The sequence below is a fragment of the Lipophrys pholis genome (assembly GCF_963383615.2).
Source record: "Lipophrys pholis genome assembly, chromosome: 19".
Classification (NCBI taxonomy): Eukaryota; Metazoa; Chordata; class Actinopteri; order Blenniiformes; family Blenniidae; genus Lipophrys; species Lipophrys pholis.
This window is the reverse complement of record NC_137647.1, coordinates 1,426,073-1,452,449: the sequence shown is the minus strand read 5'-3', so window position 1 is coordinate 1,452,449 and position 26,377 is coordinate 1,426,073. Positions and strand designations below refer to the sequence as shown.

Sequence of the window (26,377 nt, the reverse complement as noted above, 5' to 3'; positions counted from 1 at the left end):
ATTCTTATTAAAAAAACAAAAACAAAAAACAAACAAACAAACAAAAACCTAAACGTATCTAACCGTGGCGCTCGTTTCCAGGAAGTCGTCGTCTGGACGGCCGCCGGACTCTCCGGTCTGCTCCGAGGTAGATGCGACGGAAAGGCGGCGTCCAGCCCGAGCCGAGTCGGATCGCTTGAGGTCAAAGGTCGGTGCCTGGTGGGGGTGGTTAAGGCTTCCCGTGGTCGTTGCTTCAGTCACTCTCCCGGTTCAGCGGCTCACAGAAGAGGAGGGCGAGGGGGCGTGGCTTCTCAACCGTTTCTTTTTCCTTGGGGGGGGGGGGGGTCAACTCTTTTTTCCCCTCCATTTGATGCTTTGAAACAAAGTGAAAAAGAAAAGTCTCCGTTTGGCACGTCGGGGGGAAGGAAATGGCGAGGAAGAGGAGGGAGTGAAACCTTGATATGGGGGGGGGGGGGGGGGGGTCGAGGTGAGGGTGAACAGACTAGTTGGGGTGGCTGTCTTGGTTGTTAGCTGCCGACGAGTCCGAGTCCGCCGCCGGAGGGGGCGGGGCCTCCTCCTCTGACTTGATGCGCTTGGCGTCCGGCTGCTCGCCGGCCAGCTGGTCGCCGTTCTGCCGCTTGGTGGGAAGCGACGCCGACGCCGAGGCGTGCACCGCCAGCAGGTGGAGGGGGCTCGCCACGGTCGGAGCTGAGCGAAAGGGAGACACGGGACAACGTCAACGTTCTGCTTCTACTGACCGACGATAATCTGACTCCATAGATCTAGAATATCTAGAATATCTAGAATATCTGCCTCTTTATTATTGACAGGAAACGACTGACAGACGTTTTCTACGGTCTCGGGGTTCCTGAGACTTTTCTTCTGTTGGATCATCAGGGAGAAAATACTTTTACGCAGCTGAATATAGGCCACACCCACCAAACTCAGAAAGAACTAAAACAACAAAAGAAAGGTCGGCGTTGGGTGATGCACTTGAACGCATCACATACTGGCAGCGTGAAGCTCCATAACGTAAAAATGCATAAATGATCCTGGTCATCGTTTCCACCGCCGGGTTCAGAGCGCGCGGAAACAGTAGCGGCGTATAATCCAGAGATTCCTGTATTCGTCTTTGTCGCTGGACTCGTCACGGCGGAACGAAGGTCCAGCGACTTCCAGACGTTTCAACACGCCGCCGCCGCCGAGGAATTCTGGGATTCAGGAACGTCTAAATACACAAAGTGATCAGGACGGACGTCCTGGGGAGATTTTAACTGGCTCTACTGAAGATTCCTGAACAGGACGAGTGTTAAAGTATAATTTAAATTTCAGAGATGTTTGGGTATTATTATTTTATTTACTTATATTTTGCCTTATGTTTGTTTGTTTTCTGTGTTTTTATTTATTGTTGTTGGTCTCGTTTTGAATAATTTCATTTGTGCCCACACGTCTGAAATAAATAATAATAATGATGCATACAAATATTAATAACTTTAATAAATAAATTGGCCATAAACAAATAATAAATATATTTTTTTTTAATAATAATTAAATTGACGTGCAGGATATTGTGATGTTGGTAAAGGTTATTGATCGATGGTGTTGCAGGTGGCCCGGCTCACCTGCGCTGGCGTGGCCCTGGATGGCAGTGGTGATGCTGTGGGTGCCGTTCTGTGTGATGGCCTTGACGGGCAGCTGGTGCTGGCCCAACGGCGCCGGCTGCACGATGGTGACGGTCTGCAGCGGCACGACGGACTGGGAGCCCTGGATGATCCGACTGGAGCCGCCTATAGAGGCCATGGTGGGAACCGTCTCCACTTTGACTGGGAGGAAGGAACACAGACAGTTCAGAGCTGGAACCAGAACCAGAACCACAGTGTCTTTCATTCAGGTTCGTCCAATCAGAGAGACTCAAGATGAGACCCGACGAGTTCAGAGGTCAAACCTCACGACAACAGGAGTTAAAGGACTAAAGCAGAAAATGAGACATAACTGGTAGTTTCAGCAGAGAAAGAGAAGAAGGAACAATTATTAGAGACGCACCGATACCAGTATCAGGTATCGGTCCGATACTGCCTGCAGTATCGGACCGATACCTGATACTGGTGAAACTCCCTGAGGCGCCAACGAGGACGATACAGCTGCCGCACGGAGGCCGTTCATTCAATGCAGAACTTTTACATGTTGTTTGTGTTTGAATTAGAGTCAAAGCCATTTAATCCGTACTTGTGTCGGTATCAGCAAGTAGCTCAAGGTTAGCACTCGTATCGGTGCATCCCTAGTGATCAATATAGAAACAAAAAGACAAAAGTCCAGAGGACAGAGGATTTGGCGTTTCAGGAGATTAAATCAAACATTCTACTGAAACAACGAGGCTCATCTGGACCGATCAACTAAATATTGACGCATTTCTGATTTCATCAGTTTCTTTTGTCCAGAAATGAAAAAGTGTCATTGTGGTGAAAACCCGTCAGTCCTCTGTGGCCCCTCCCCCTCCCCCCCACCCCGCCTCACCTTTGACCGCTGTGTGCTCGCCGTTCTCCTGCGTCTCGCTCTTGATGATGGTGGCTGGCTGGGCGATGACGGCGGGGCTGATCTGCTGCAGGACGTGCACGGTCTGGACCGCGGGCTGCGAGCTGCTGGTGCTCACCGGGGACGCCATGGTGTAGGTCACCGGCTTGATGGTCTGAGGTAACTGACGCTGGACTGCTATGAGGACCGGCTGGTTGCTGACAGGCGAGCCTGGAACGGGACGGGACAGCACAGCTTCAGCACAGACCGACAAACCAGGGGTCAGGCTCCAGTACCGGCCACACTCAGTCAAGATAGTCCTTACACTCGGGCTCCAGTACCGGCCACACTCAGTCCTTACACTCGGGCTCCAGTACCGGCCACACTCAGTCAAGATAGTCCTTACACTCGGGCTCCAGTACCGGCCACACTCAGTCAAGATAGTCCTTACACTCGGGCTCCAGTACCGGCCATACTCAGTCAAGATAGTCCTTACACTCGGGCTCCAGTACCGGCCACACTCAGTCAAGATAGTCCTTACATTCAGGCACCAGTACCGGCCACACTCAGTCAAGATAGTCCTTACACTTGGGCTCCAGTACCGGCCACACTCAGTCAAGATAGTCCTTACACTCGGGCTCCAGTACCGGCCACACTCAGTCAAGATAGTCCTTACATTCAGGCACCAGTACCGGCCACACTCAGTCAAGATAGTCCTTACACTCGGGCTCCAGTACCGGTTCCCTGCCGCTTCCAAACAAGAGTCAAGAAGTTCGTCTGCCAGTTTCATTCCGGCTCCAGAACTATAGCCAAGATAATTATCGAGCAGCTTCCATCAGGTTAAACCAAAGGTGCTGAGATTCAACTGCCGGTCAGTCCAACGGTCAAGATACCGACCCACGAGTTTCAGGATTACACAACGTTTAAAGTGAAAACGTAAAAACGTTTTGAAAACGAGGCCCGTTTCCACGGAAACGGCAGAAACGCCAAAGACGATACAGTTAGCATGTTGCAAACATTGTTCTCATCGTCTATCTACTGAGCGCGTGCAGAAGAATGGGTTACTACAGCCGTTTCCATGGAGACAGCATTTTCAATAAGTTCTATTCTCAGTGACTCGGAGCACCGTTGAGCTATTTTCACTTAAACACTGTGTAAACCTGCCCCATTAATACAGTGCAATAAATCTAATATAGAAAATAAAATAAAATAAACTGGTTCTAGTAATCTTCAAGTTGGAAAGAGTCAAGATAATATTCTACTTGGTTCAATGACGTTCCAGCAAAGACCAACAACAAACAAGATCTAGTCCTCAGGCTGCAGCAAAGGAAAACAAGAATCAAGACATCGGTTCTATTTCTTTCTATGCGAGAGTCTGAAAGCAGTTTGAGCAAAGATCATCGTCAGAACCTCCACAAAGACCAACAGGAGTCAGAACCTCCATCAAAGACCAACAGGAGTCAGAACCTCCACAGAAACCAACAGGAGTCAGAACCTCCATCAAAGACCAACAGGAGTCAGAACCTCCACAAAGACCAACAGGAGTCAGAACCTCCATCAAAGACCAACAGGAGTCAGAACCTCCACAAAGACCAACAGGAGTCAGAACCTCCATCAAAGACCAACAGGAGTCAGAACCTCCACAAAGACCAACAGGAGTCAGAACCTCCATCAAAGACCAACAGGAGTCAGAACCTCCAGGAGTCAGAACCTCCACAAAGACCAACAGGAGTCAGAACCTCCATCAAAGACCAACAGGAGTCAGAACCACCACAAAGACCAACAGGAGTCAGAACCTCCACAGAGACCAACAGGAGTCAGAACCTCCACAGAGACCAACAGGAGTCAGAACCTCCATCAAAGGCCAACAGGAGTCAGAACCTCCACAAAGGCCAACAGGAGTCAGAACCTCCACAGAGACCAACAGGAGTCAGAACCTCCAGGAGTCAGAACCACCACAAAGACCAACAGGAGTCAGAACCTCCACAGAGACCAACAGGAGTCAGAACCTCCACAAAGACCAACAGGAGTCAGAACCTCCACAAAGGCCAACAGGAGTCAGAACCTCCAGGAGTCAGAACCTCCACAAAGACCAACAGGAGTCAGAACCTCCATCAAAGACCAACAGGAGTCAGAACCTCCACGAAGACCAACAGGAGTCAGAACCTCCAGGAGTCAGAACCTCCACAAAGACCAACAGGAGTCAGAACCTCCATCAAAGACCAACAGGAGTCAGAACCTCCACAAAGACCAACAGGAGTCAGAACCTCCACAGAGACCAACAGGAGTCAGAACCTCCACAGAGACCAACAGGAGTCAGAACCTCCATCAAAGGCCAACAGGAGTCAGAACCTCCATCAAAGGCCAACAGGAGTCAGAACCTCCATCAAAGGCCAACAGGAGTCAGAACCTCCACAGAGACCAACAGGAGTCAGAACCTCCACAAAAGGCCAACAGGAGTCAGAACCTCCACAAAGACCAACAGGAGACGAAAGCGACGCTCCAGCTGCAGGATCAGGACGTGTGGCGTGCGTCTCGCCCTCCTACCTGCTGCGTTCTGTGCAAAGCGTGCTTCCTGGATGACGGCCAGTTTGGGCTGGACCACGGCCGAGGTCACCGGGGTCGGAGCGGCGGAGGCCTCCAGCTCCAGGGGGACGGGGGAACCCTCCCGGGAGAGGCTGTCGGGCGTCTGGACGCCGCTGGAGTGGGCCGACAGCACGCCAGAGTGATTGGGCGAGGCCGGAGCGCTCCTGGGGGGGGGCAGAGAACAGACCATTAAACCCACGCTACAAACAAACTGGGCTTCGGCTGCGGCGTGTCGTGGGGGGAGGGGGGCTCGGACCTGGACGAGAGGGGGCCGTGCGGCGTCCTGAAGCAGGGCACGCCCCGGGGCCGCCGTTTCCTGAAGGCCTGCTCCACCAGCTTCCCCTCCGAGGACGGGTCTATCCTCCAGAACGAGCCTTTACCCGGCTCCTCCTGCGACCGCGCCACTTTGATGAAGTACCGGTTCAGGGACAAGTTGTGACGGATCGAGTTCTGCGTCGAAGGACGGACACGTTTAAACAACAAAAACACACAACGCACACACACACACACACACACACACACGGCGGTGAACCGACCTGCCAGCCTTTGTCGGCGGTCCGGTAGTACGGGTAGTTCTTGGTGATGTGATTGTAGATTCCGTTGAGTGTGAGCTGCTTGTCGGGCGCCAGCGTTATGGCCTGGACGATCAGTTGTGCATAGGAGTACGGCGGTTTGGAGTCGTCCTGCGTTTCCAGAGCAGACAACAGGAAACGTTCAAACACACGCGATGGTTTCTAATGCAGCAGCAGTGGCGTGCATGAGAACGTCGCTGCAATAACTCACTTTGTATAAAATGTCAAATAAATAAATGTACTTTTGATATAAATCAGCTCCATAACTCTGCAATGAACATGTGGAACGGCTTCTACTGACTGAACGCAAGTGAAACTTCCTTTAAAGTGTTTATCCAGGGGGTTTTATTTTACTGAGGTGACACTGCTGCCCCCTGCTGGACAAAAAAACAAACAAAACCCAACCTGCCAAAAATAAGTGATTTACTGAAAGTTTGAATTATTATTATTATTTTACATTTTAACTGATGATGATGGAGGAATACCTGAAAGTAAATACGTTTTGGGGAGATTTTCATGAACTATAAGCTAAAATAAGCAGTAAAATATTCCCGTTTGCATGTATTAATATTCAAATTAAGGTAAATATTTACAAAGTATTACATTGTTTGATTGCTTTAAGATTTTTGTAAATAAAATAAATCTGAATCAATCAACATTATCCTGCTAAAAACCAAATATAAAAAAAACCCCTGATTAAACACTTAGAATAAATCAGTTCTAAGGTGGAAATATCAACTCCACTCAAAGGCTTTAATACAGTTTTAACCTTAAAGTCGGATTAAGAAACGTTTTAGTTGCGTTTTCAGTAACTCCGGGCACCGTTGTCATGGAAACAAGACACCCAAAACGCAGCAAAAGTCTCAAAATGTTTCCGTGCAGACGAGGCCTGAGCTGAGCAGACGTGTGGTCGATGATTCGGCGGCCGTCACCTTGGGACTGTCCTCTCCGGAGGCCTCTTTGTCGTTCTCGGGCTGCGAGTTGTCGTTGATGAGCTGCAGCTCGGCGGAGCTCACCATGCGGCCGGCCATCCTGTAGCCCGACGAGCCGGCGCCCCGCGGGCTGGAGGGGCAGGAGTTAGCAGCGCTGCAGGACGACACAGGGAAAGACTGGAGGTCAGAGGAGGAGGAGGAGTTCAGACCGAAGGTCTGGAGGTGAAGGAGAGTTTCTGCTCTGTGACCTTCAGGGACTTGTGGAGAAGAGGCGTTGCACCATCATTACGTAAGACAACAAAATGCTTTAAATCAACATTGAACAGGAGGCGTTCAGGGACCGTAGGTCATCGGTGTATCGGCGAGTCTCCCAAGGCAACTTGAAAAATTTTATCCAAAATATTCATAATATATACTTCACAAGCTGTAAAGAAAATATGAATTTCTGTTTTGTTCTGAATCATTTTTGCCTTTAAATCACAAAAACCATCAAAACATTGAAAGATTTGACAGGATCCAAAATGCTGCAACAAATATACATATAAGTATAAATCTGAACTATTGAGTTTTTATTCATATTCTTAAGTTTGTTTGTTTAAGACTAAATTCAATCTCTGTTTATGTCGACAAACAAGAAAACTGACATCCTTTGAATTCTGTCTTTAAACCTTCTTTAATCGCTAACAAACTATTTTTTCTGCGTCTGAATAAAATTCAAAGATTAAAATAATTAAAAAGAAAATCTCAAATGAAATTGATCCGATAAAAAGGCAGCAGTTTCCTATATGTGATTCAAATCGTCACACTTCACTTATTGTGTGTGCACACGAGGCGTTCAGGGACCGTAGGTCAGACCGCGAGGTTTCTAAAGCTCCGCGTGTAAAACGCTTTATTTCAGGGGTTTTTTCCCTCAAACATGAACTTCCTCTTTTCCCAGTCGGGACGTTTATTCGCCCGAAGCCTCCGTGGTCAACGCTCGACACCTGGTCTTCCTCCACCAGCTGGCCCAGGTCAGGGGTCGAGAGGATCTCAGGAGTCCGACATGGAGCCGCCCTCCTCTCTGAGCCCGGACCCGGCAGAAATAAGCCTAAGCTGATCGTCACACAGGAGCCATGTTAAGGTCCAGCGACACCTCAAGGTCAACGAGGAGCAGATCACCGGTCCGGGATCAGGGCGAAGCTCATTGGCTCAGTGAAACCAGAGGAACACTCCTCAAGCTTTTTTCATACGAATATCCCAAAACAAGAGGCGTTCAGGGACTTTAGTGATCGTAGTCAGTGAGGAGGAAATCCAGAAAATATTTTCAACACAAATAATCTGCTGAATTAAATTTTTTGTTCATGTTGGATTTTCTTTATCTATACGACTCTCCTTGTTTTTTTTGTTTTTTTATATCACATTAAGTCTTTCATCTATTTATTTATGAATTTTTATTCCAGATTGTTTTGCAAACAAACATCTAAATCCTTCGGCACCCCAACGACCATATTGAGGAGCGTTTGTGAGTTCAGACCAAGGAGCCATCGTTTACCCAGAGACTCTGGGGACAGATTGGGGTCATTTCTAGAACATATTTCTTTTGCTGGACGCGTCTCCAAGGTTCTTCTCAGCCGCGGAGGACGAACGCCGGCGGGCCGGTACCTGATGGTGCCGGTGGGCGACGGCAGCGGGCTCATCAGGTGGGCGATGTTGTCGGGAATGTTGATGGTCAGCGGGGAGATCTGCGGCTGGACGGGCTTCACCGGGGACTCGGGCGCCTCGCGCTTGGTCTTCTTCCCGCTGGACAGCGCCGTGAAGTTGATCTTGATGTTTGTGCTGGGGAACCTGAACGTGCATCTGGAGGAGAAAGAAGGACAAACGGAGTGTTTAAACCCCAAACCGACCGACATTTGGAGAACCCGGCGAGAACGCCAAGAGCTGAGGAAACGGAGGGAGAACCGGCGAGGCTGAGCGAGAGATCAAGATTTAGCGCAACACGGAGATCTGATGACGCAAGTTCGAATATCATTTAGTTTAAAATGGCATAAATAATCCCTGAACATCACTGATAAACTGGACGGACGCTCGTTCGCTGCACCGAAGGTCGAGGAAGAGAAAAAGCTGGTTGGGATGATAATTAACTGGCGACGCCGTCTCGTGACGACACAAACAAATAGTTGGTTAAAGTTTAAGTAAAATTTTTGAAATGAAAAAGTAGGGAAGGTTGAAAATGGTAACTTTTGCATTTAAAAAACACTTTTCAAGAACTGAATTAATTTAAAAAAAAAAAAATGAGGAAGACCCTGTTTACACGGCAACATCTTGAAAACTGTCTGTTTCCACGGAAACAGAAGAAACAAGGTAGTTTTCATGTTGGTCCACTAGTTGGTGCTGTTGTTAGTTTTTGTAATGAAACCACACATAACAAAGATTTTGCTTTTTTTTTTTTACTTGAAAATGTCGTTTCAATACAACTTTGCGGTTCCATCGATCTTGAAGATGGAAGTTCCAACACTTTGACAATGAAAATATAAAGATTTGACACACTGAGCTGATTTTTATTCCCCGAGGATTCAAACGGCCTTTAACGAGATCCAACATCTAAAACAGGAGAAGCTCGAGGCTTCGTCTGCTTTGAGTTTTGGAACAAAGAAAACAAGAATAAGACGCTTCGTCGTAAAGCTGCACGATGTAGGACGAAGATCCAACAGAGCGAAACATCGTCTGTTTAAGTGTTCGTATTTATCAGATTTGTAGGTCGTTGGTTCGATAAAGATAAACTTGGGAAACATTGTGCAGCTCGACATTATTACGTCCAGACCAGGCATGGAAAAGGGTTATAAAGTAGAAATAATCAAACTACAAATCAATGTTTTTGCAGATTTGTTTCAGAAAACTTTTGCGTTCTGAAGCGATTGTTTAAAAAAACAAACAAACAAACAAAAAAAAAAAAACGTTTCCGTGACGACGGTGTTTTTATTTTTAAAGTTCCACCTCAAGTATCGTTTTCAAAAAGTTTCGTTTTCAGAGACTCTGAGCGCCGTTGTCGTGGAAACAGCCTAAATATCTAGAAGCTCTTTAATTTGACTGTTTTAAGAATTTAGATTGCATCAAAACGGACCAGTTAATTATTTGCAACCGCCGGCGTGAAATTACATTTTAAGGAACTTTTGTCACCGAGTGGTTGACAGGGACACCGAGTGTCTGAGGGGGAGGAGTCAAGACCTTTACTTCTTCCTACTGCTTTTCTATCATGCAAATGTAGATGGAGTGGATTGTGACGTTTCTTTGTTTTATTCATCTAAAGGTTTCTCTTTTTCCTCCCTTTCCCATTTGGATGTTTGAGACAAAGATTAATTCATTCATTAATTCATTCAGAGCCCAGCTTAATGAGGAGCTGGCTATTGATTAGACAGTCGAGACATTTTGGGGATTCCAAATGGTGCAACGTGTCATTTCTATGGTTACATGCAACACAAAAGTTTTGGAGTTTCCATACACTGGAAGGTGAGGAGGGCGAGGAGGGTGAGGTGGTGAGGCAGATGAAGAGGGTGAGGTGGTGAAGCAGATGAGGAGGGTGAGGTGGTGAGGCAGATGAAGAGGGTGAGGTGGTGAAGCAGATGAGGAGGGTGAGGTGGTGAGGCAGATGAAGAGGGTGAGGTGGTGAGGCAGATGAAGAGGGTGAGGTGGTGAAGCAGATGAGGAGGGTGAGGTGGTGAGGCAGATGAGGAGGGTGAGGCAGATAAAGAAGAGGGTGAGGTGGTGAGGCAGATGAAGAGGGTGAGGTGGTGAGGCAGATGAAGAGGGTGAGGTGGTGAGGCAGATGAGGAGGGTGAGGCAGATGAGGAGGGTGAGGTGGTGAGGCAGATGAGGAAGGTGAGGTGGTGAGGCAGATGAGGAAGGTGAGGCAGATGAGGAAGGTGAGGTGGTGAGGCAGATGAGGAAGGTGAGGTGGTGAGGCAGATGAGGAAGGTGAGGTGGTGAGGCAGATGAGGAGGGTGAGGTGGTGAGGCAGATGAGGAAGGTGAGGCAGATGAGGAGGGTGAGGTGGTGAGGCAGATGAGGCGGTGAGGCAGATGAGGAGGGTGAGGTGGTGAGGCAGATGAGGAAGGTGAGGTGGTGAGGCAGATGAGGAAGGTGAGGTGGTGAGGCAGATGAGGAGGGTGAGGCAGATGAGGAGGGTGAGGTGGTGAGGCAGATGAGGAGGGTGAGGAAGGTGAGGTGTGTAGTTCTGCACGTCTTGTGTGGATCTGATGAAGTTGTGGAGGATCTTTAAATAACTTCAGAGGCTCGCCGAGCCGCTCGGTGACAGAGTGAGGACAATGAAGCTAAATTTATCAAATAGTAATAGAAGTCGGCTCTTTCATGTTCTCAGTTACGTTCTACGATTCCGGTGAAGGAATATTTACACAAGGGACTCTAGAACCGATCTGAGCTGGTCTGGAACGAGTTTACTGATTCTTCAATACTTCTTTAAATGTTGGATTTACTGGAGTATCAAGTTGATTTTGATGAGTTGCTCAGTATTCTTTCACATAATGAAGTTTTTTCCATCGTCACTTATTTAGACCCAAGATCATTAACTAGTATCGACTCCAAGCAGCAGCGAGTGCAGAGTCGGAGGAGCACAGTTCTGTAAACGCGAGCATTTTAAAGTTCCTCAAGTCAAATAATCTGATAATAAAAAGACGATTAGATCCAACAAAGTTCTGTCCCTCCTGCACAGTCGGCCAGTTTCTCCTCAGGGATGAAATAATGAGGCCGGAACATCAAACGGAACCGAGGCTGATAAGCTCTTGCTACAATCCTACCCTGCTGCCACCATGTTTCTACTAGGATGCTACTACACCACTACCACGCTGCTACCGCGTTAACCGTTTACTACTCTGAACTGCTGCTACTATGTTGCTACTACGCTGCTACTATGTTGCTACTATGTTGCTACTACACTACTGCATTATTGCTAGTACGATGCTACATTGTTGCTACCATATTGCTACTACGATGTTACAATGTTGGCACTACACTGCGACCGCGCTGCTACTGTGTCGCTATGATGCTGCTGCTGCTACGCGACTATGATGCTACTACTACGATGTTGCTACCTTGCTGTTGCTACCCTGTTGCTAAGCTGCATAGACACAACAAAACAAAGCTGGTTCCCCCATGAAAAGGGTTCGCTTGATTTTCACTCCCACCCCGCCTGAGGAAGACAACGTAAACAAAAGCAAAGAGCGAGAGGGGGGGGGGGGGGGGGGGGGCTCTGATGTCACCACACAGGAATCTCAGGAATACTCTGCTCGCCCCTGGCTGGATGGCAGCGGGTCGTGAGGGGGTCTCCTCCGGCTTTAGGATTACTGCTAAAGCCCGTTAGCCCCCGCTGGAGTGACGCTGTCCGGCGAAGGCTAGTTAAACAGCTCCTAATGCGAAACGGACGGGGGGGGGTGAAGCACACAGTGTTTATGACGCCGCAGCGGCACAAAACATCCAGGCTGCATCAAGTCCAAACAAGCTCCGAGGACGAGAGGCTGAGCAACAAGTCCGAACCACAAGCAAAAAATCTGCTTCAGCGCGGCCCGGGTTCGGTTTTAGTTTCACTTTCTGGACACGACAAAAGACAATAATGTTGATCAGGCGTCAAAAGCTCGATATCGGCCCTCAGGGCCAACAACTTCCAGATCTTTCTGCAGCTTTAAAGCCCAAAATGGTTCACATACAACTACATTTAAATAAATCGTGAATTAAGAAAATGGTCTTTCACCATTTTACTGCATTTTGCCCCACAGAGCTAGATTAACCAGATTAACTTCTCCATGAAAACATGTTGGAATCACAAATCTAAAGTAAAATCTTCAGTTTTTAGGCCTTTTTTATTCTATGTGACAAATATTCAAGTGAAAACAGATCTGGACCAGGAGCAGCGTTTTAGAAAAGGTTCACACCCCGTTACCATGGAGACGCAATGGGACCGTTTTCTAAAAGTTGCGTTTCCCTTCGTTTCCGTGGAGACAAAACGTTTTCAAAAAGTTGAGCTTTCAGTGACTCTGAGCGCCATTGTCATGGAAACGGACAAATAAAACGCAAAAACAACAACAAAAAAGAACCACAGCACAACAAAAACTACTGCACAACTGCAACAGCAACAACAAACTACAGCACTGCACTAGCAAACTACAACACAACTACTAACTCCAGAAACACATCAACAAACTACAGCACAACAAGCAATACTGCACAAACATGCAACAGATAAGAAATTGCAATTCAACTACAGCACCATATAAACAAAACTACAGCGCGATAAAGTGCTGCACAAACCCAAACACAGGACAGAATAAAAAACACATTTGGAAATCTAGCGTTCAATGAGAAAAGGTGTGTAGGTGTGTGTGCGTGTGTGTCATAAAGTTTCAGTTTAAAGCTCATTGTGGGGTGAGATTATTTATGCTGTATGATGGGTAAACAGTTGCTCTGTTTAAATTAATCCGGGGTTAAACTTGGGATTTATCCATATATTTATGTAGGTTGTATTAAAGTGGATCAGTCACAGTGTGTTCGATAAACTCAGTATTAAACAGTATTATCTAAACCTAGTATCAGTTAAACCCAGCATTAGTTAAACCCAGCATTAGTTAAACTCAGTATCAGTTAAACCCAGCATTAGTTAAACTCAGTATCAGTTAAACCCAGTATCAGTTAAACCCAGCATTAGTTAAACTCAGTATCAGTTAAACTCAGTATCAGTTAAACCCAGCATTAGTTAAACTCAGTATCAGTTAAACCCAGTATCAGTTAAACCCAGCATTAGTTAAACCCAGCATTAGTTAAACTCAGTATCAGTTAAACCCAGTATCAGTTAAACCCAGCATTAGTTAAACCCAGCATTAGTTAAACTCAGTATCAGTTAAACCCAGCATTAGTTGTGACCGGGTATCAGAGTGTAAACACCGCCTCCCTCTGATCGGGGTTAAAGGTGAGGCTCAGGGCGGGGAGCGGCCGGTTTGTTTACGTCCTCCGGTCCGACCGGAGCTTCATTGACAAACTCCGCACGGCTCCAGCGAGCGACCATGTTTACACAAGTGACCCACGTGAATAAGCCCACCCGTGTAAATAACACCGGGGGGTGGGGGTCCCGAACGGAGTCGTAGGAATGCGGGGAAAGTTGCACTAATAATGTCAACAAAGAAAATGGCTGTTCGCAGGATGCGGACTGACGCTAACCCTCCAGCACGTGGTGCAGCCGGTGCGGCTCCGGAGCGGAGCTCCACACGCTGCCGGGGGCCGGAGGGGCAGAGCGGGGCACGGAGGCACTTACATCCGCGGCAGCTGCAGAGGAGGGGCGCCTCGTCTCAGGAACACTCCGTCTACAAACACCCCGTTCTTGCCCAGACACCGCAGGTAGAAGTCCCCGCCGCCCGAGCCGTCCTCCCCCGCCGTGAAGATCTCCAGGTGCCGCCGGGAGATGAAGCTCGAGTGGCCCATGCTCACGTCCACGGAGCCCTGCGACGAGTTCCGGCCGATGGTCACCGACCGCTTCTTCATCAGGTATTCGAATTCACGGCCCTCCAGCCGGGCGAACGGCCCGGACGCGCCGCCGCTCAACACAGCCATGTTCCGGGGGGATTCTACACACGTTCCGGGGACAAAAGAAAGAAGCAACACCCGCGTCCAGACGCCTGACTGCGGCTAAAATAAAAAACCCAGCGGAGCTACGAGAGGGGCATCAAATCCAAAACAGGGATCCGGAGGGGACCATGCGAGGCCAGGGACAGCGGCTCCGACCCACCGCCGAGAGAAAGGGAGCGCAGCTGGCCAATCAGGAGCGGCGGAGGGCGGGTACAGCCTGACGGACCGCGGCCACCGACCAATCAGAGCCCGGAGAGCTGGTGCGGCTCGAATTAATCCGAGGACACATTCAAGGTCGGTTGTTGGGTAGTGATACGCGCATATGGTGTCCGGGAGGAAGAAAACGCGGAGCGCTCGTACTGGCCTCGTAAAATACGGAGCGGATCCTCCGTAAGACACGTGCTGACCGTCACAACCGACCCGGGGAGCTAAGATAACCGACGATCCGCCGCGGTGCGTGAAAATCAGCCGCCGCTCGCGTGTTTTGGAGGGAAATCAGACGCGTGTTTGGAGGAAGTGCGCGTGATTTTGGCCAGGAGTGGCGCGCGCGGCGCAGCAGCGGAGGAGCCTCAGCGCGCCACGCGCGCCCCGCTCCACTACGAAATCCACGCCGGGGTTTTTACGTCGCTCCCTTTGCAGCATCGCGTTACTCTGTAACGGAAAGGTTCGTTGATCGTTTTCAACGCTACAAACAGTGCGTAAAAGTCAAGCGCTCCTGTATCAAGGTGCCCCGCTCACCTGCCTGCAGGTAACCTCCCCCATCTGTTTGTAAACACTGAGGGGTTGTCATGGGGGGGATACGTGCGTGTGCGCGCACCCTGCGACCATCTTTCATCCAGACCTCACCTGTAAGCAGGTGTGAAGGTGATCAGCTGATAATGCTTCCGCTGTAGGAGGCACGTGAAGGTCACTGACCAAGAGAGCCCTGCGGCTTCTAACAGGCTGCAATCAACAGGACTGAAAACATACAGACAGCCCGAGGCCACTTCAGTGTTTAACGGTGATAAAGAGCTAATAATAATAATAATAATAATAATAATAATACTACAAACCTGGAACTGACTGCTGCAGATCTTTTTCCTCATTCAGAAAAAACGGCCTCACTGTTAAAGTCCCAAAATCTACTAGTTTGGTCCTTGGATGATGACAAATCCCTTTAGATTTCATGCAATTCCAGGAAATAGCTTTTGTTGTGAAAAGTTGTTAAAATACATACATACAAACCAATAATTAAATAAATACATGCACCCAACGTTCGTTGGAAAAAGTAATAACATTTCAGGTGAAATCGAGTCGCTTTTGCGTTTTCGTCTCAGAAAAGTTTTGCGTTTTACTAAAAAATGATGTTGTTTTCCTGGTGGTCCACTAGTTGGTGCTGTTGTCTCTTTTACTTATGAAAACACACACACGCACGCACGCACGCACGCACACACACAGCAGAGATCAGTGAGCTCTAAACATTAACAGCGCGAGAACACGGACATTCTAGTGGACAGACCAAGTTGAATTGTTATTATGGTGACTGTCAAAATAAAAGTACCAAATCCAGGAGAATGTGGACTGGGAGTCATGAACTACGGAGGAAACCTTGTTCTGATTGGCTCTATTGAGCATGTGCAGAACTACTAGTTACTCCAGAAGTGGTGACCAGAACCAGGAGAGAGTTTTAGAAAAGTTTTCCACTTCCGTTGAACTGCTTAATACAGAATCTTCATCCTCACCTGTGTAAATGCCCCGCCCCCTTCCACGAGCTGTCAAGCAAACATCGATGCAAATAAAAATATATATAAAACAAATATTCTTGTTGCTGTAATTTTTGAAGAATTGAAAAATTGTAACATATATTTAGCAAAACAACTTCCACATGCTTGTTAATTTGAATATAATATATGTAATATATAGTAAATAAATCATCAAAAGTGGCACAACACTGGATTCTTTTCCAGAGTTGATCCGGACTGACCTCTTGACTTGAAGCCGCCACTGGAGGGAGACATGCTCCCTCTGCTCAGCCCTGCGCACACATCGTCAAGTCCTCAGCCATTTTGAGCTGCAGAGTGAAAAACAAACTGCCTTCATCACTTCATCAGCTGTCCGAGGCAGATTTATCTGCACTGCAGCGGTTATCTGCTTATTATTAAGAGCTTTGCAGAGTGCACCTTATCAATACCCGCTGCCTAATGGAGTCTGCCTTTAATCATTTATTTCTGCACATTTTATTGTTCTCAGTAAGTAATCCAACAGTTCTGTCAGAGTAATGATTCATATCGAGACATTTTATTGACACGGCAGGGAAAGCAACGTTTAAAATATTAAAAACAATAAAGATTTATTCAAATATTTATCATTGACCCATATTATCTGCATCTCAATAATGACTAAGTGATTTCCCCAGGAGGAGTGGTTTGTAAAGTGAGGATTGCTCCTCCTTTAGGGGGCGCCACAGAGCTTCCAGGGGTCTGGATGATGCCTTTATCTCAGATCTGAAAAGTCAGGGGGTCTTTCCCCTCATTCAAGGGTCTTTCTCCACAGTTAGGGCTCTTCCCCACAGTCAGGGGTTGTTTTCTACATGTTAATGGTCCTTTTCCCTTGTTCAGAGCTTCAACGGGAGTGGAGGATTCTTTTTCCTCTTGAGAAGAAACCATGACAAAAAAGAAATAAGTGGAGGGTAAAATATAGTTTTGTCCTGAACATTTGAACAAATGAACCTAATTTAAGTGTAATAGAGGTTAATTAACACAACATAGGTGTAAAAGGTACAACTGTCACAGTTTATATAGAAACACTGAGCAGATAATTAAAATTAAAAGCAGCCAATGTTTTTTACTCTGCGAGTGTCGACAGATTTAAAAGCTCTTTCTATTATTGTGACTCACAGCCTCAACAACAGGAGCTCGGCTTCACGTGACCAGACTCTGCTTCATCACGCTGCGCCAGCAACCACCCAGACTGGAAATGTGAGCCTCGCCTCGCCTCGCCTCGCCTCGCCTCGCCTCGCCTCCCCGCCGGCCCGCCAGCACAACCTCTGCTAATCTGCACTTCCTCCTGGGGGCTGCTATTATGCATCGATGTGTACACTTGTGATTAAGGTTGTAATGACATATACCATCAAGACGACTTGGGGATTTGAGCGAGGCGGCGTCCCCCGGGAGAGGAGGGGCTGAGCGGCAGGAGGCATTACGCCTCTCCTCCATTTCCTCCCTCTCTGGGGCAGGAACCAAATGGACACATTAATAACACTCCCCATGTCTGAGGGAGCTAATGGGGCCTTGAGTGCTGATTAAGGCTGGGCAGAGTTGGGCGTGGAGGGCCAGCGCTGTTCTCATTCTCCTCGCCGGAGCCTGATGTGCACAAGCTGAGGCTCACATCCTGTGTTTCGGTGGTTTTTCTCCCACGGTCAGGAGTGTTTTTCCAGCGGTGGAGGTTCTTTTTCCAATGTTCACAAGTGTTTGTCTGATGTTGGCTTTTTTCACACGTTGAAGAGTCTTTTTGTCCACGTTCTTTTCCCTGTTTTCTTTCCTTTCCCCATGTTAAAGGGTGTTTACTGTGTTCAGGGCCCATGTTGTTGTCTCCACATTCACAGCTCTTTTGTTCTTGCTAATTGAAGGAACCCGTCACTGTGGGAGAACATGTCTCTTGCCTCTGAATACAATCACACCCCAAAGAAATTGCCAACAACAAAAGGCAGGAAAATGTCTTTTGACTTTTCTCATAAGATGAGTTTTTCCTGAAAATGTACCTTGATTGAATACAAATGAAGTATTTCAGAAGCAGCTGCTTTCTTCATGTTGGTGCCACTTTAAATATCTCTAGATCGTGGTTTTAGTGCTCGATTATGTTGAAGCACTACGAGACTTAGTTTGAGCTAAGATCTTTAGAATGTCCCTCCAGGGGGTAAAATCATCCGAATAAAAAAATAAAGAGAAGTGTCACACTTCTTTCTGCTCATCCAGTGAATTAAAAACTTCTGCATTCACTTCACTCAACAGAAGTTCAACATAATCCTGACCGAAGCAACACGGAGCAGAGAGGCGTGGCCGACCTGAACAGAGAGCAGCTGCACCTCTTCACACCTGGAACTACAGTCACACTGTCAGAAGGTCAAAAGTCACTTTAAAGTCTGAAGAAACTCTTATTGATCTGCATAAATACACTCAGGAGGTGAAACCTCACTGGATTTACAGTTTGAAATGATCAGAAATGCGTCAGGATGCAGAAATGTTGTCTCACCTTGACTGAACTCTTCTATTATTATTATTATTATTATTATTATTATTATTATTATTTTCGTGGAGAAGCTGAATCTTAAAACAGAAGTGATTGATTAGTTTTCGTTAACATGGCCTGAATCACTTTTATCAACATGAAACTTTTCGTCAAAGGATTTAAATGTCTTTGCTCAAAGAACTCAACAATTTCATTAAATTTTTAATCATTGTGTCGGCAACAAAATATTATTTCTCACTACCAGGGAGCCAAATGTGAGTAATAACAGATGATTTAATGAAAAGGATCAACTGTCGGGCTCTAATATTTTAATTTTAAACAAAAAAAACAACCTACGAACTACAGTGATGTGGAGTAATTCTGATTGATATCCGTTTAAATTCAGCCTAAAATATCCCTCTTCATATCATTTCTGGGGAAATCAATGTTGAAATGGCATTAGAGTGTGGAACGAAGCCGGACGTCTGTTTTTAAACCAAGTTATTTAAAGTTTAAGTTTATCTATACAATAATTTACCCTGCAAAATGTTAATTATCAGCCCAACCATAAACTTATTAGAAAATCACATTAATTGCAAAAGATATTTCAAGCGTTTAAAGTCTTACTTCTGGTCTCTACAGTCACTGAACGTGCAAAAGAAAATAAAACCCCCACACACAATGGGGTTAAAACAGTCATATATGGACACAATGAGGAGTTTAAATACAGTGACTACCAGTCAAAAATATTGGACATTTTAAAATGAAACCAAAATCAAGAATGTTTCATGGTTTATAGCTTTAAAATGATTGTAATTTCTCTGTGAAGTCCCTGAACGTCCCGCCACTATATGAAAACATGTCGTCAGTATATAAACTGAGTCTGATTAACGCGACGGCAGCATGCTTCAGCATGCTTCAGCTTCGGTCTGTGATTTCTCCCTGGTTAGTTTGAAAACAATTTGAGGGAATCAATAAAATCAATAAAGTGTTCGATCAGATTTTGGGTTTAATGACTGAAGTTTTCACCCACAGTGGATTTAACACGCTGAGCAGAACTCTGTGGAGATAAAAACGCTTGTTTTCGTCTTTGTCTTTGGTCTCGACTGTGAAACGTGGAGGAGAATCGAGTCTAAAAATAAGTCGGTGATGAACGCCGGCTGCTTCTTTATTTGTCGTTTGGGCGGCTCTGACTGAAACGGCCTCCACAAACCCACAGCGCCAGTTTGTCTGGTTTAACTCTAAAGGAGCAGAGAAAAGAAAACACATCGCAGTCACTTTAAAGAATCTTTAGTCGATAACCACAGAAACGTCTTCATTTTTTACACGAATGTGCGAAGACGTGGGAACATAAACATTCACTCACGGCGACGACCAAGAGGTGAATAAGACACAAAAGTGCTGAGGAAGACTTTCCTCTCTTCTTCATAAATCCAGAATCACTGCACTTCAGTCCTGCTGAAAACTTGTTTTCCCCTCCAGGAGTGGATTTTTATTTATCTCACAGGATTAGTCAAATGTGGTCCGGCTTTATCTCAGATCCACTGAGGCAAAACCTCCGGGGGCGCCGCCGAAGCTCCGCGGGACAAATCCATGACTTTTAATGAAGCCAGGGCCTCGTTCTGTCCGTCCAGCTCCGTCCTCACATCTGCTGTCCTCCATCTGTCCGTCCCCGTCCGTCCCCGTCCAGCCCCGTCCGTCCCCGTCCAGCCCCGGGCCGGCGAGGAGGCGGCGCAGTGGTCACAGGATGTCGGGTTTGAGCAGGTCCAGCTCGTCCTCAGGCACCATCAGGTTCCCCATGTACCACAGGATCCAGGGAATCAGGCTGACGAAGATCAGCAGCGGCCCGGACAGAACCAAGAAGTCCCAGAAGCTCAGCGGGGCGAAGATGCCGACGAGGAAGAGGAGGATGCCGGCGATGTCCAGCAGCAGGGCGATGGCGAGCAGGAAGGTGGTGCCCTTGCTCTTCTCCATGTCGGCGTGAGACTCCGGCACGACCAAGTGTGAAGCAGGATTCAGCAGACCTCCTCTCGTGTCTGTCACAGCGCCACGCCGGGAGGCAGGGCCGCCGTCCAACTGCTGCTCATTAGCAACACCGGGCTCGTCTTCATTCCTCTGCAGGCCCGACTCGTTCTGCACCTCCCGTGTCATTATTGTGACCTGCCAGCCATTGTTCACGCCGGCGTGACGGATTCATGCACACTCGTGTCACAATCAGCCGCCAGCGCATGCTGCTGTTTACACAGAGATAAGCTGGCTGTGATTAATGGACCACCTCTCCTCTCTCTCTGTTCGGCCGGTGACAGAAAGGAAACAGAAACATCTTCAGCATCTGTGGGATGAGCAGCAGAGCTGAACGAAGGGGGTCCACCCCCTTTTCATATTCTCCCCCAGTTCCAATGTTTCCTCAGTTACACTCCCTCTCAACAACACGAGGTGAATTTTTAACTGGAAAGACAATTTCAGGATTTTGTTGAATAAGTAGCACAGAAGGTCCAATTGGCTGATCGTGACATGTTATTGATATTGGAGCTGATCAATACATTTCGGTCTTGTTCAAACTGATAGTCCAGTTGCATTTTGGGGGGGGGGGGGATTTTAGGAACCAACGGAGCTCGGAGCCTCTGAAATAAGACAAGTTTTTGAAACTTGTGACTCCGTCTCCATGAAAACGTCTGAAAACTTTTCTGGAGCTTCTCCTAACCGTGCTCACCACGGCCGCAGAACGGGTCCTTCTGCACACGCTCAGTAGCTGGACAACCAGAACCATGTCTCCTCCCAGTCCACGTTCTCCTGGGACTTGGTACTTTCCTTTCCTAATGAAAGGCTGAAGGTTCAGGTATTTATCCTGACATTGGTTTGTATTCATGTTACCAACTTTTCACCCAAATTACATGAAATCTTCAGGAATGATTTGTCCCCAACCAAGGATGCTTCCATCTCGAGAGCGATTGGGTCAAAGGTCAGGGTCTAGGTCACCAAGAGGTCAAAAGGCTTTTTTGTCATAACTTGGTCAGTTTTAATCCGATTGTCAAACTAATGCCACATGATGCAGTGATGTCATCCCCCTGGTGAGTGGTTGGGGGTCAAAGGTCATGGGGGGGTCACACAGAATTGTAAAATGTGTGAACATCAGTGTCAAACAGAGACACCGTGAAGTGATTCAGACGACCAGGACACATGACAGAAGGATTGGTGAGGGGGATCAATAACCTTGTAATCTGTTGGTTTCCATGGTGACAAATATTACCTGTGGAGCAGCTCCGCAGGGTGGATTCAGCCCGTTCAACAACTTCAGTAAATATTGAATCATCCTCGCTGGGCGCTGTGCTACAATAACATAATGTCACCTATTGTGTGTGTGTGCGTGTGTGTGACTGTCACAAAGAGGAAACACACGCCATGGAAACATGTGTGTCTGTGTGTGTGTGTGTGTGTGTGTGTCTGTGTGTCTGTGTGTGTGTCTGTGTGTGTGTGTGTCTGTCTGTGTGTGTGTCTGTGCTGTGTACATCCGCAGGACAGGTGAGGAGGCAAACACACACACACACACACACAAACGAGTAGGCCTTTATTTACCGTTGAAGTGACGAATGGCGCTGAGGGGAGGAGCTCCGTCACCTCATTTGCATAAGGCGTGCCGTTACCGGATCAGACTGAAACCCGGAGAAACGAACGGAGAGTTTGTTCTCACGGCGGAGTCATGTGACCCCCGGTTGGGGATTTCTGAAGGTTTGTTTTACCAACGCGACACCCGGACGTGACAAACCAGTCTGACCAGTAGTGCCGCAAACCACAGTGTGTGTGTGTGTGTGTGTGTGTGTGTGTGTGTGTGTGTGTGTGTGTGTGTGTGTGTGTGTGTGTGTTTGTTGTTCAAGTCACCTCAGAGAAAAGTTTCCCAACACTGAAGCCTCCAGGAAACGTCAGACTCAATATTCAATTTCGTATTTTAACCAAACATCTCGTACTAGCAACCTGCCCCCCCCCCCCACACACACACACTAACAATAATAACATCTTTAAATTTTACATTTCTACAAATGAGCATTAATAAATAAAAGGCTTTAGCTGAGGCAGCAGTTCCTCTCAGGAAGTGTTTACACGACTATGTGAAAACACTTTTGTTGTGTGGTGGGGTCTGTTTACACGACAACGGAGCTCGGAGACACTGAAAACTACTTTTTGTAGATTACTGCTGCTCCTAGTGCTGGTCACCGCGGCTCTGGTGACTAGTTCTTCTGCACATGCTCAGTAGAGCCAATCAGAACAAAGTTTCCACCCTGGTTCATGACTCCCCGTCCATATCCTTCTGGACCTGGTAGTTTTATTTTGAAAGTCACCATAATAACAATCCAACTTGGTAATTTTATTTTGAAAGTCACCATAATAACAATCCAACTTGGTAATTTTATTTTGATAGTCACTGTAACAACAATCCAACTTGGTAATTTTATTTTGAAAGTCACCATAATAACAATCCAACTTGGTAATTTTATTTTGAAAGTCACCATAATAACAATCCAACTTGGTAATTTTATTTTGAAAGTCACCATAATAACAATCCAACTTGGTAATTTTATTTTGAAAGTCACCGTAATAACAATCCAACTTGGTAATTTTATTTTGATAGTCACCGTAACAACAATCCAACTTGGTAATTTTATTTTGAAAGTCACCATAATAACAATCCAACTTGGTAATTTTATTTTGAAAGTCACCGTAACAACAATCCAACTTGGTGGTCTGTCCACCAGAACGTCCGTCTGTGCTTTCATTCCTAAAACTAACAACAGCACAAACTAGTGGCCCAACATGAAAAATCATTTAATAGATAAAAGATAAAATACATACATACATACAAACTAAATCAATAAATATAAAAACAAATACACGCAGATGAAAACATAACCTTATAGGCCAACTTTGGTTGGCAAAGGTAATGATGTGAATATTTAAAGGGGGAACCTGCAGAGATTAAATCAGGTTTAAAAATGTTCTTCATTTCACTTTAAAATATTCTGGACTTTAATGAGATTTAAAGTCATCAGCATATAATCTCATACAGAGAAATATTTTTTTTACAGTCAATCTTTTGAGTATTTATAAAAGGAGTTAACTTCAGCAGAGTGTTGACCAAAAGGCTATGACGTCCATCATTTAAATATGATTTAGATTAAAGTGAAGCTGTGAGCGCGTCAGTTCATTTCCCCGCCAGAAAACCTCCAATAAACACGAAGAACCATAAAACCTCTCTGTGTCATGAGGAAATCCCGGCTCATCTATAATTCACAGCCCATAAACATCAGTTCAGTCTGTGGTTGATGTACTTTAGTCGAAGGGAGGAACGCAGCAGCTCACAAAGAGCCCCACCTCAGCGTCACTCTGTAAACTCACTTATCTAACATTTTGAATAATGTTTACTGAATCAACCGTGTTATTCACAGAGGAAAAAAACACCTAAAGCAGTTCTGTCCAACATTGTTCTGAAATGTGAACATTTAAAACCTGGAAATCTTCGGTTTCAGACCAAAGTTTTAACAGTTCACTTTGTTTTAAATAGCAGCCGTGCAGCCATACCTCAACAAAGTAACCCGAACGGGAAAGAATCAGAAACTCTGAGTTATTTTAGCTCTTAAAAAGTCACAATTTAAGTTGAAGTAGACGTGGAACAGGGTTCTTCCACTGCATTAATGTAATACAGGATTTAATAAAGCACCTTTTGGAGATTTCTCTCTGAACAAAACTGCCATTACTTTTTTTTTATTTGGTAACTTGGGGAGTTTATTATTGGAGTCGTTGTACTCTAAACCTGTCTTGTTGTAATGTTTACATTTTAAAGGCTGTGCACTCAGTGACGATGTTAAAATAACCAATTTTCTACCTTCTGGTTGGCATAAATATCCAGGAGCTCTTTGGGATTTCCAAAGTTTTACACCAATTTTCCAGTTTTTGGTTCATTTAAAACGGTAAAAAAGCTTTGTGACACGTGACACAATAAAAACTCTTCTTTACTATATTATTGATTTAAAAACTACCAATAACTCATAACATTGCACATTTAAAGTGAGAATGGAGTCGTACCTATGTATATTTAATATGACCGTATTAAAGTTGGGTTTAAGTTAAACTCCAGAAGTTGAATTAAACCTTGTCAGTATGAGGATTTGGTTCCCGTCTTCACACCAGATGCTGGTGAACGTTGTCGTCTTCGTCTCTTAACTTCACTAATCCGGAGAGTCGTTATTATTAGAGTCTTACTTTGGCAACAACTTTGAAAAGGATCATTTAAACTGTCAGAGCCGTCTGATATGAAGGTCAAAACATTAAATCCTAAAAGGTTTTAAATCAATATTTCATTTTTTAAAAGGTCAGAGTTGCATTTCTGATCAAAATACCTCATCTTTTCTCGATGGTACTGCTCATTTTACTCTAAACAGTACCAATGAGAGGACACAGGTAGAGTATGTGGATCTTGTATATACATTTAATATTACAGTAAAAATACAATATTCAACCTTTGAAATGCATTGGAATCGAGTGTTTTTAACCTTAAAGGCTTACTTTAACATAGTTTGAGTATAAACAAAAAATCACGACATTTGTAGAGAATAACATCCTTTGTAAAGTATTTCAGGACTTCTAGTTCCACATGAACTATAAAGGAGATCAATCCGGAGGGTTTGACACTCATGTTGGGTTTAGTGGTGAAGCTCGGACTCTGTCTGCTCTGGCCTCTTCCACACACATATCCAGGAAATAAATTAAAGTTCCACCTTCCCAAAGACGCCCAGTCTTCTCTCTTTCCGCAGCGGACAGACGACTCTTCAGTTTGGGTTCCATCAGAGGTCTTCATGTCTGCCGGGGTCCTTGCGGGTTTCGTCCACGGAGTCGTCGTAGCCGTCGTTGCTGTAGACAGCGGATCTTCCCCAGGTCACCCTGCCGGCTTTACGGCCGCTGAGCTCCTCTCCCTCCCGGACGCTCTTGACGCTTTCGGCCCCCTGGAGCCTCCGGCTCAGCCGCTCCGACAGCTTCCTGGCCAGCCGCACGAGGCTGCTCCTCTTCTCCGGGTGCTCCTCTTCCTCGCGCACCTGCACGTTGGCCACGTACCACATGAGCCAGCAGGCCAGGCTGATGAAGACCACCAGCGCGCCCGAGTAGATGAGGAAGTCTCCGTAGAAGCGGCCGTCGACGCGCAGGTTTGCGAAGATCCCGATGAAGATGAGGATGAGGCCGCAGACGTCCAGGAGGATGGCGAGGAGGAAGAGCGGCAGGCAGCCTCCGATGCACCACAGCACGCCCATCCTGGAGGGAGAAGCGCGCGCTCAGCGGGAACTAACGGAGTGATGCTGCGTCCCCGTGCGCACCTGGAACAGGGGCGGCGCACCTGGAGGGTGGAGGGAGGAGGGAGGAGGGAGAAGGTGCACCTGGATGGAGGAGGGAGGAGGTGTACCTGGAGGGAGGCAGGAAGAGGTGTACCTGGAGGGTGGAGGGAGGAGGTGCACCTGGAGGGTGGAGGGAGGAGGGTGGAGGGAGGAGGGTGGAGGGAGGAGGGAGGAGGGAGGAGGGAGGAGGGAGGAGGTGTACCTGGAGGGAGGCAGGAAGAGGTGTACCTGGAGGGTGGAGGGAGGAGGTGCACCTGGAGGGTGGAGGGAGGCGGGAGGAGGTGCACCTGGAGGGTGGAGGGAGGAGGTGCACCTGGAGGGTGGAGGGAGGCACACACACACACACACACACACACACACACACACACACACACACACACACACACACACACACACACACACGGCTGCAGAAGTTTCAGTTTCTAAACCACAAAACTGCCAGAAGGTTGATTTGAGTTGAAGTAATTACTTGTACTTTTACGAGTACAGTTTTAATATGTAATTTCACCCATACTTAATTAAGAAGTAGGCTATTTACTTGAGTACTTTTTTTACTGATGTAATCTACTTTCCTCCTTTTAAAAACATTGAATTCACCTCTAGAAGA

The 26,377-nt window shown here is 46.6% G+C and overlaps 3 protein-coding genes across 3 annotated transcripts; all 3 read right to left on the bottom strand.

Moving 5' to 3' along the window:
* Positions 1-456: 456 nt before the first annotated feature.
* Positions 457-14,465, bottom strand: foxk2b (forkhead box K2b). The gene is made up of 9 exons (XM_080488343.1): positions 13,875-14,465; positions 8,222-8,416; positions 6,581-6,734; positions 5,613-5,759; positions 5,333-5,526; positions 5,038-5,240; positions 2,494-2,721; positions 1,602-1,802; positions 457-687 (listed from the first exon to the last, which is right to left on the bottom strand). Exons 1-9 carry the CDS (start codon positions 14,168-14,170, stop codon positions 482-484), a joined length of 1,824 nt encoding a protein of 607 aa, XP_080344469.1. The 5' UTR covers positions 14,171-14,465; the 3' UTR covers positions 457-481.
* Positions 14,466-18,603: 4,138 nt separating this feature from the next.
* Positions 18,604-20,542, bottom strand: LOC308124269 (transmembrane protein 238-like; the record flags this gene model as incomplete). Its single annotated transcript, XM_080487192.1, has 2 exons — positions 18,604-19,632; positions 19,758-20,542. The coding sequence occupies one exon, from the start codon at positions 20,540-20,542 to the stop codon at positions 20,132-20,134; it is 411 nt and encodes a 136-aa protein (XP_080343318.1). The 3' UTR covers positions 18,604-19,632; positions 19,758-20,131.
* Positions 20,543-24,861: 4,319 nt separating this feature from the next.
* tmem238l (transmembrane protein 238 like) lies at positions 24,862-25,721 on the bottom strand. The gene has a single exon (XM_080488345.1). The coding sequence runs from the start codon at positions 25,687-25,689 to the stop codon at positions 25,228-25,230; it is 462 nt and encodes a 153-aa protein (XP_080344471.1). The 5' UTR covers positions 25,690-25,721; the 3' UTR covers positions 24,862-25,227.
* Between the last annotated feature and the right edge of the window lie 656 nt (positions 25,722-26,377).

Bases quoted from the DNA above. Each gene is read 5' to 3' on its own strand.
- foxk2b (XM_080488343.1), bottom strand. From the start codon at position 14,170: ATGGCTGTGTTGAGCGGCGGCGCGTCCGGGCCGTTCGCCCGGCTGGAG. The intron at 5,241-5,332 runs GTCCGAGCCCCC...GCCCCCCCCCAG, and splicing joins CACGGCCCCCTCTCGTCCAG to GAGCGCTCCGGCCTCGCCCA. The intron at 2,722-5,037 runs GTAGGAGGGCGA...GTCCCGTTCCAG, and splicing joins CTTTGCACAGAACGCAGCAG to GCTCGCCTGTCAGCAACCAG.
- tmem238l (XM_080488345.1), bottom strand. From the start codon at position 25,689: ATGGGCGTGCTGTGGTGCATCGGAGGCTGCCTGCCGCTCTTCCTCCTC.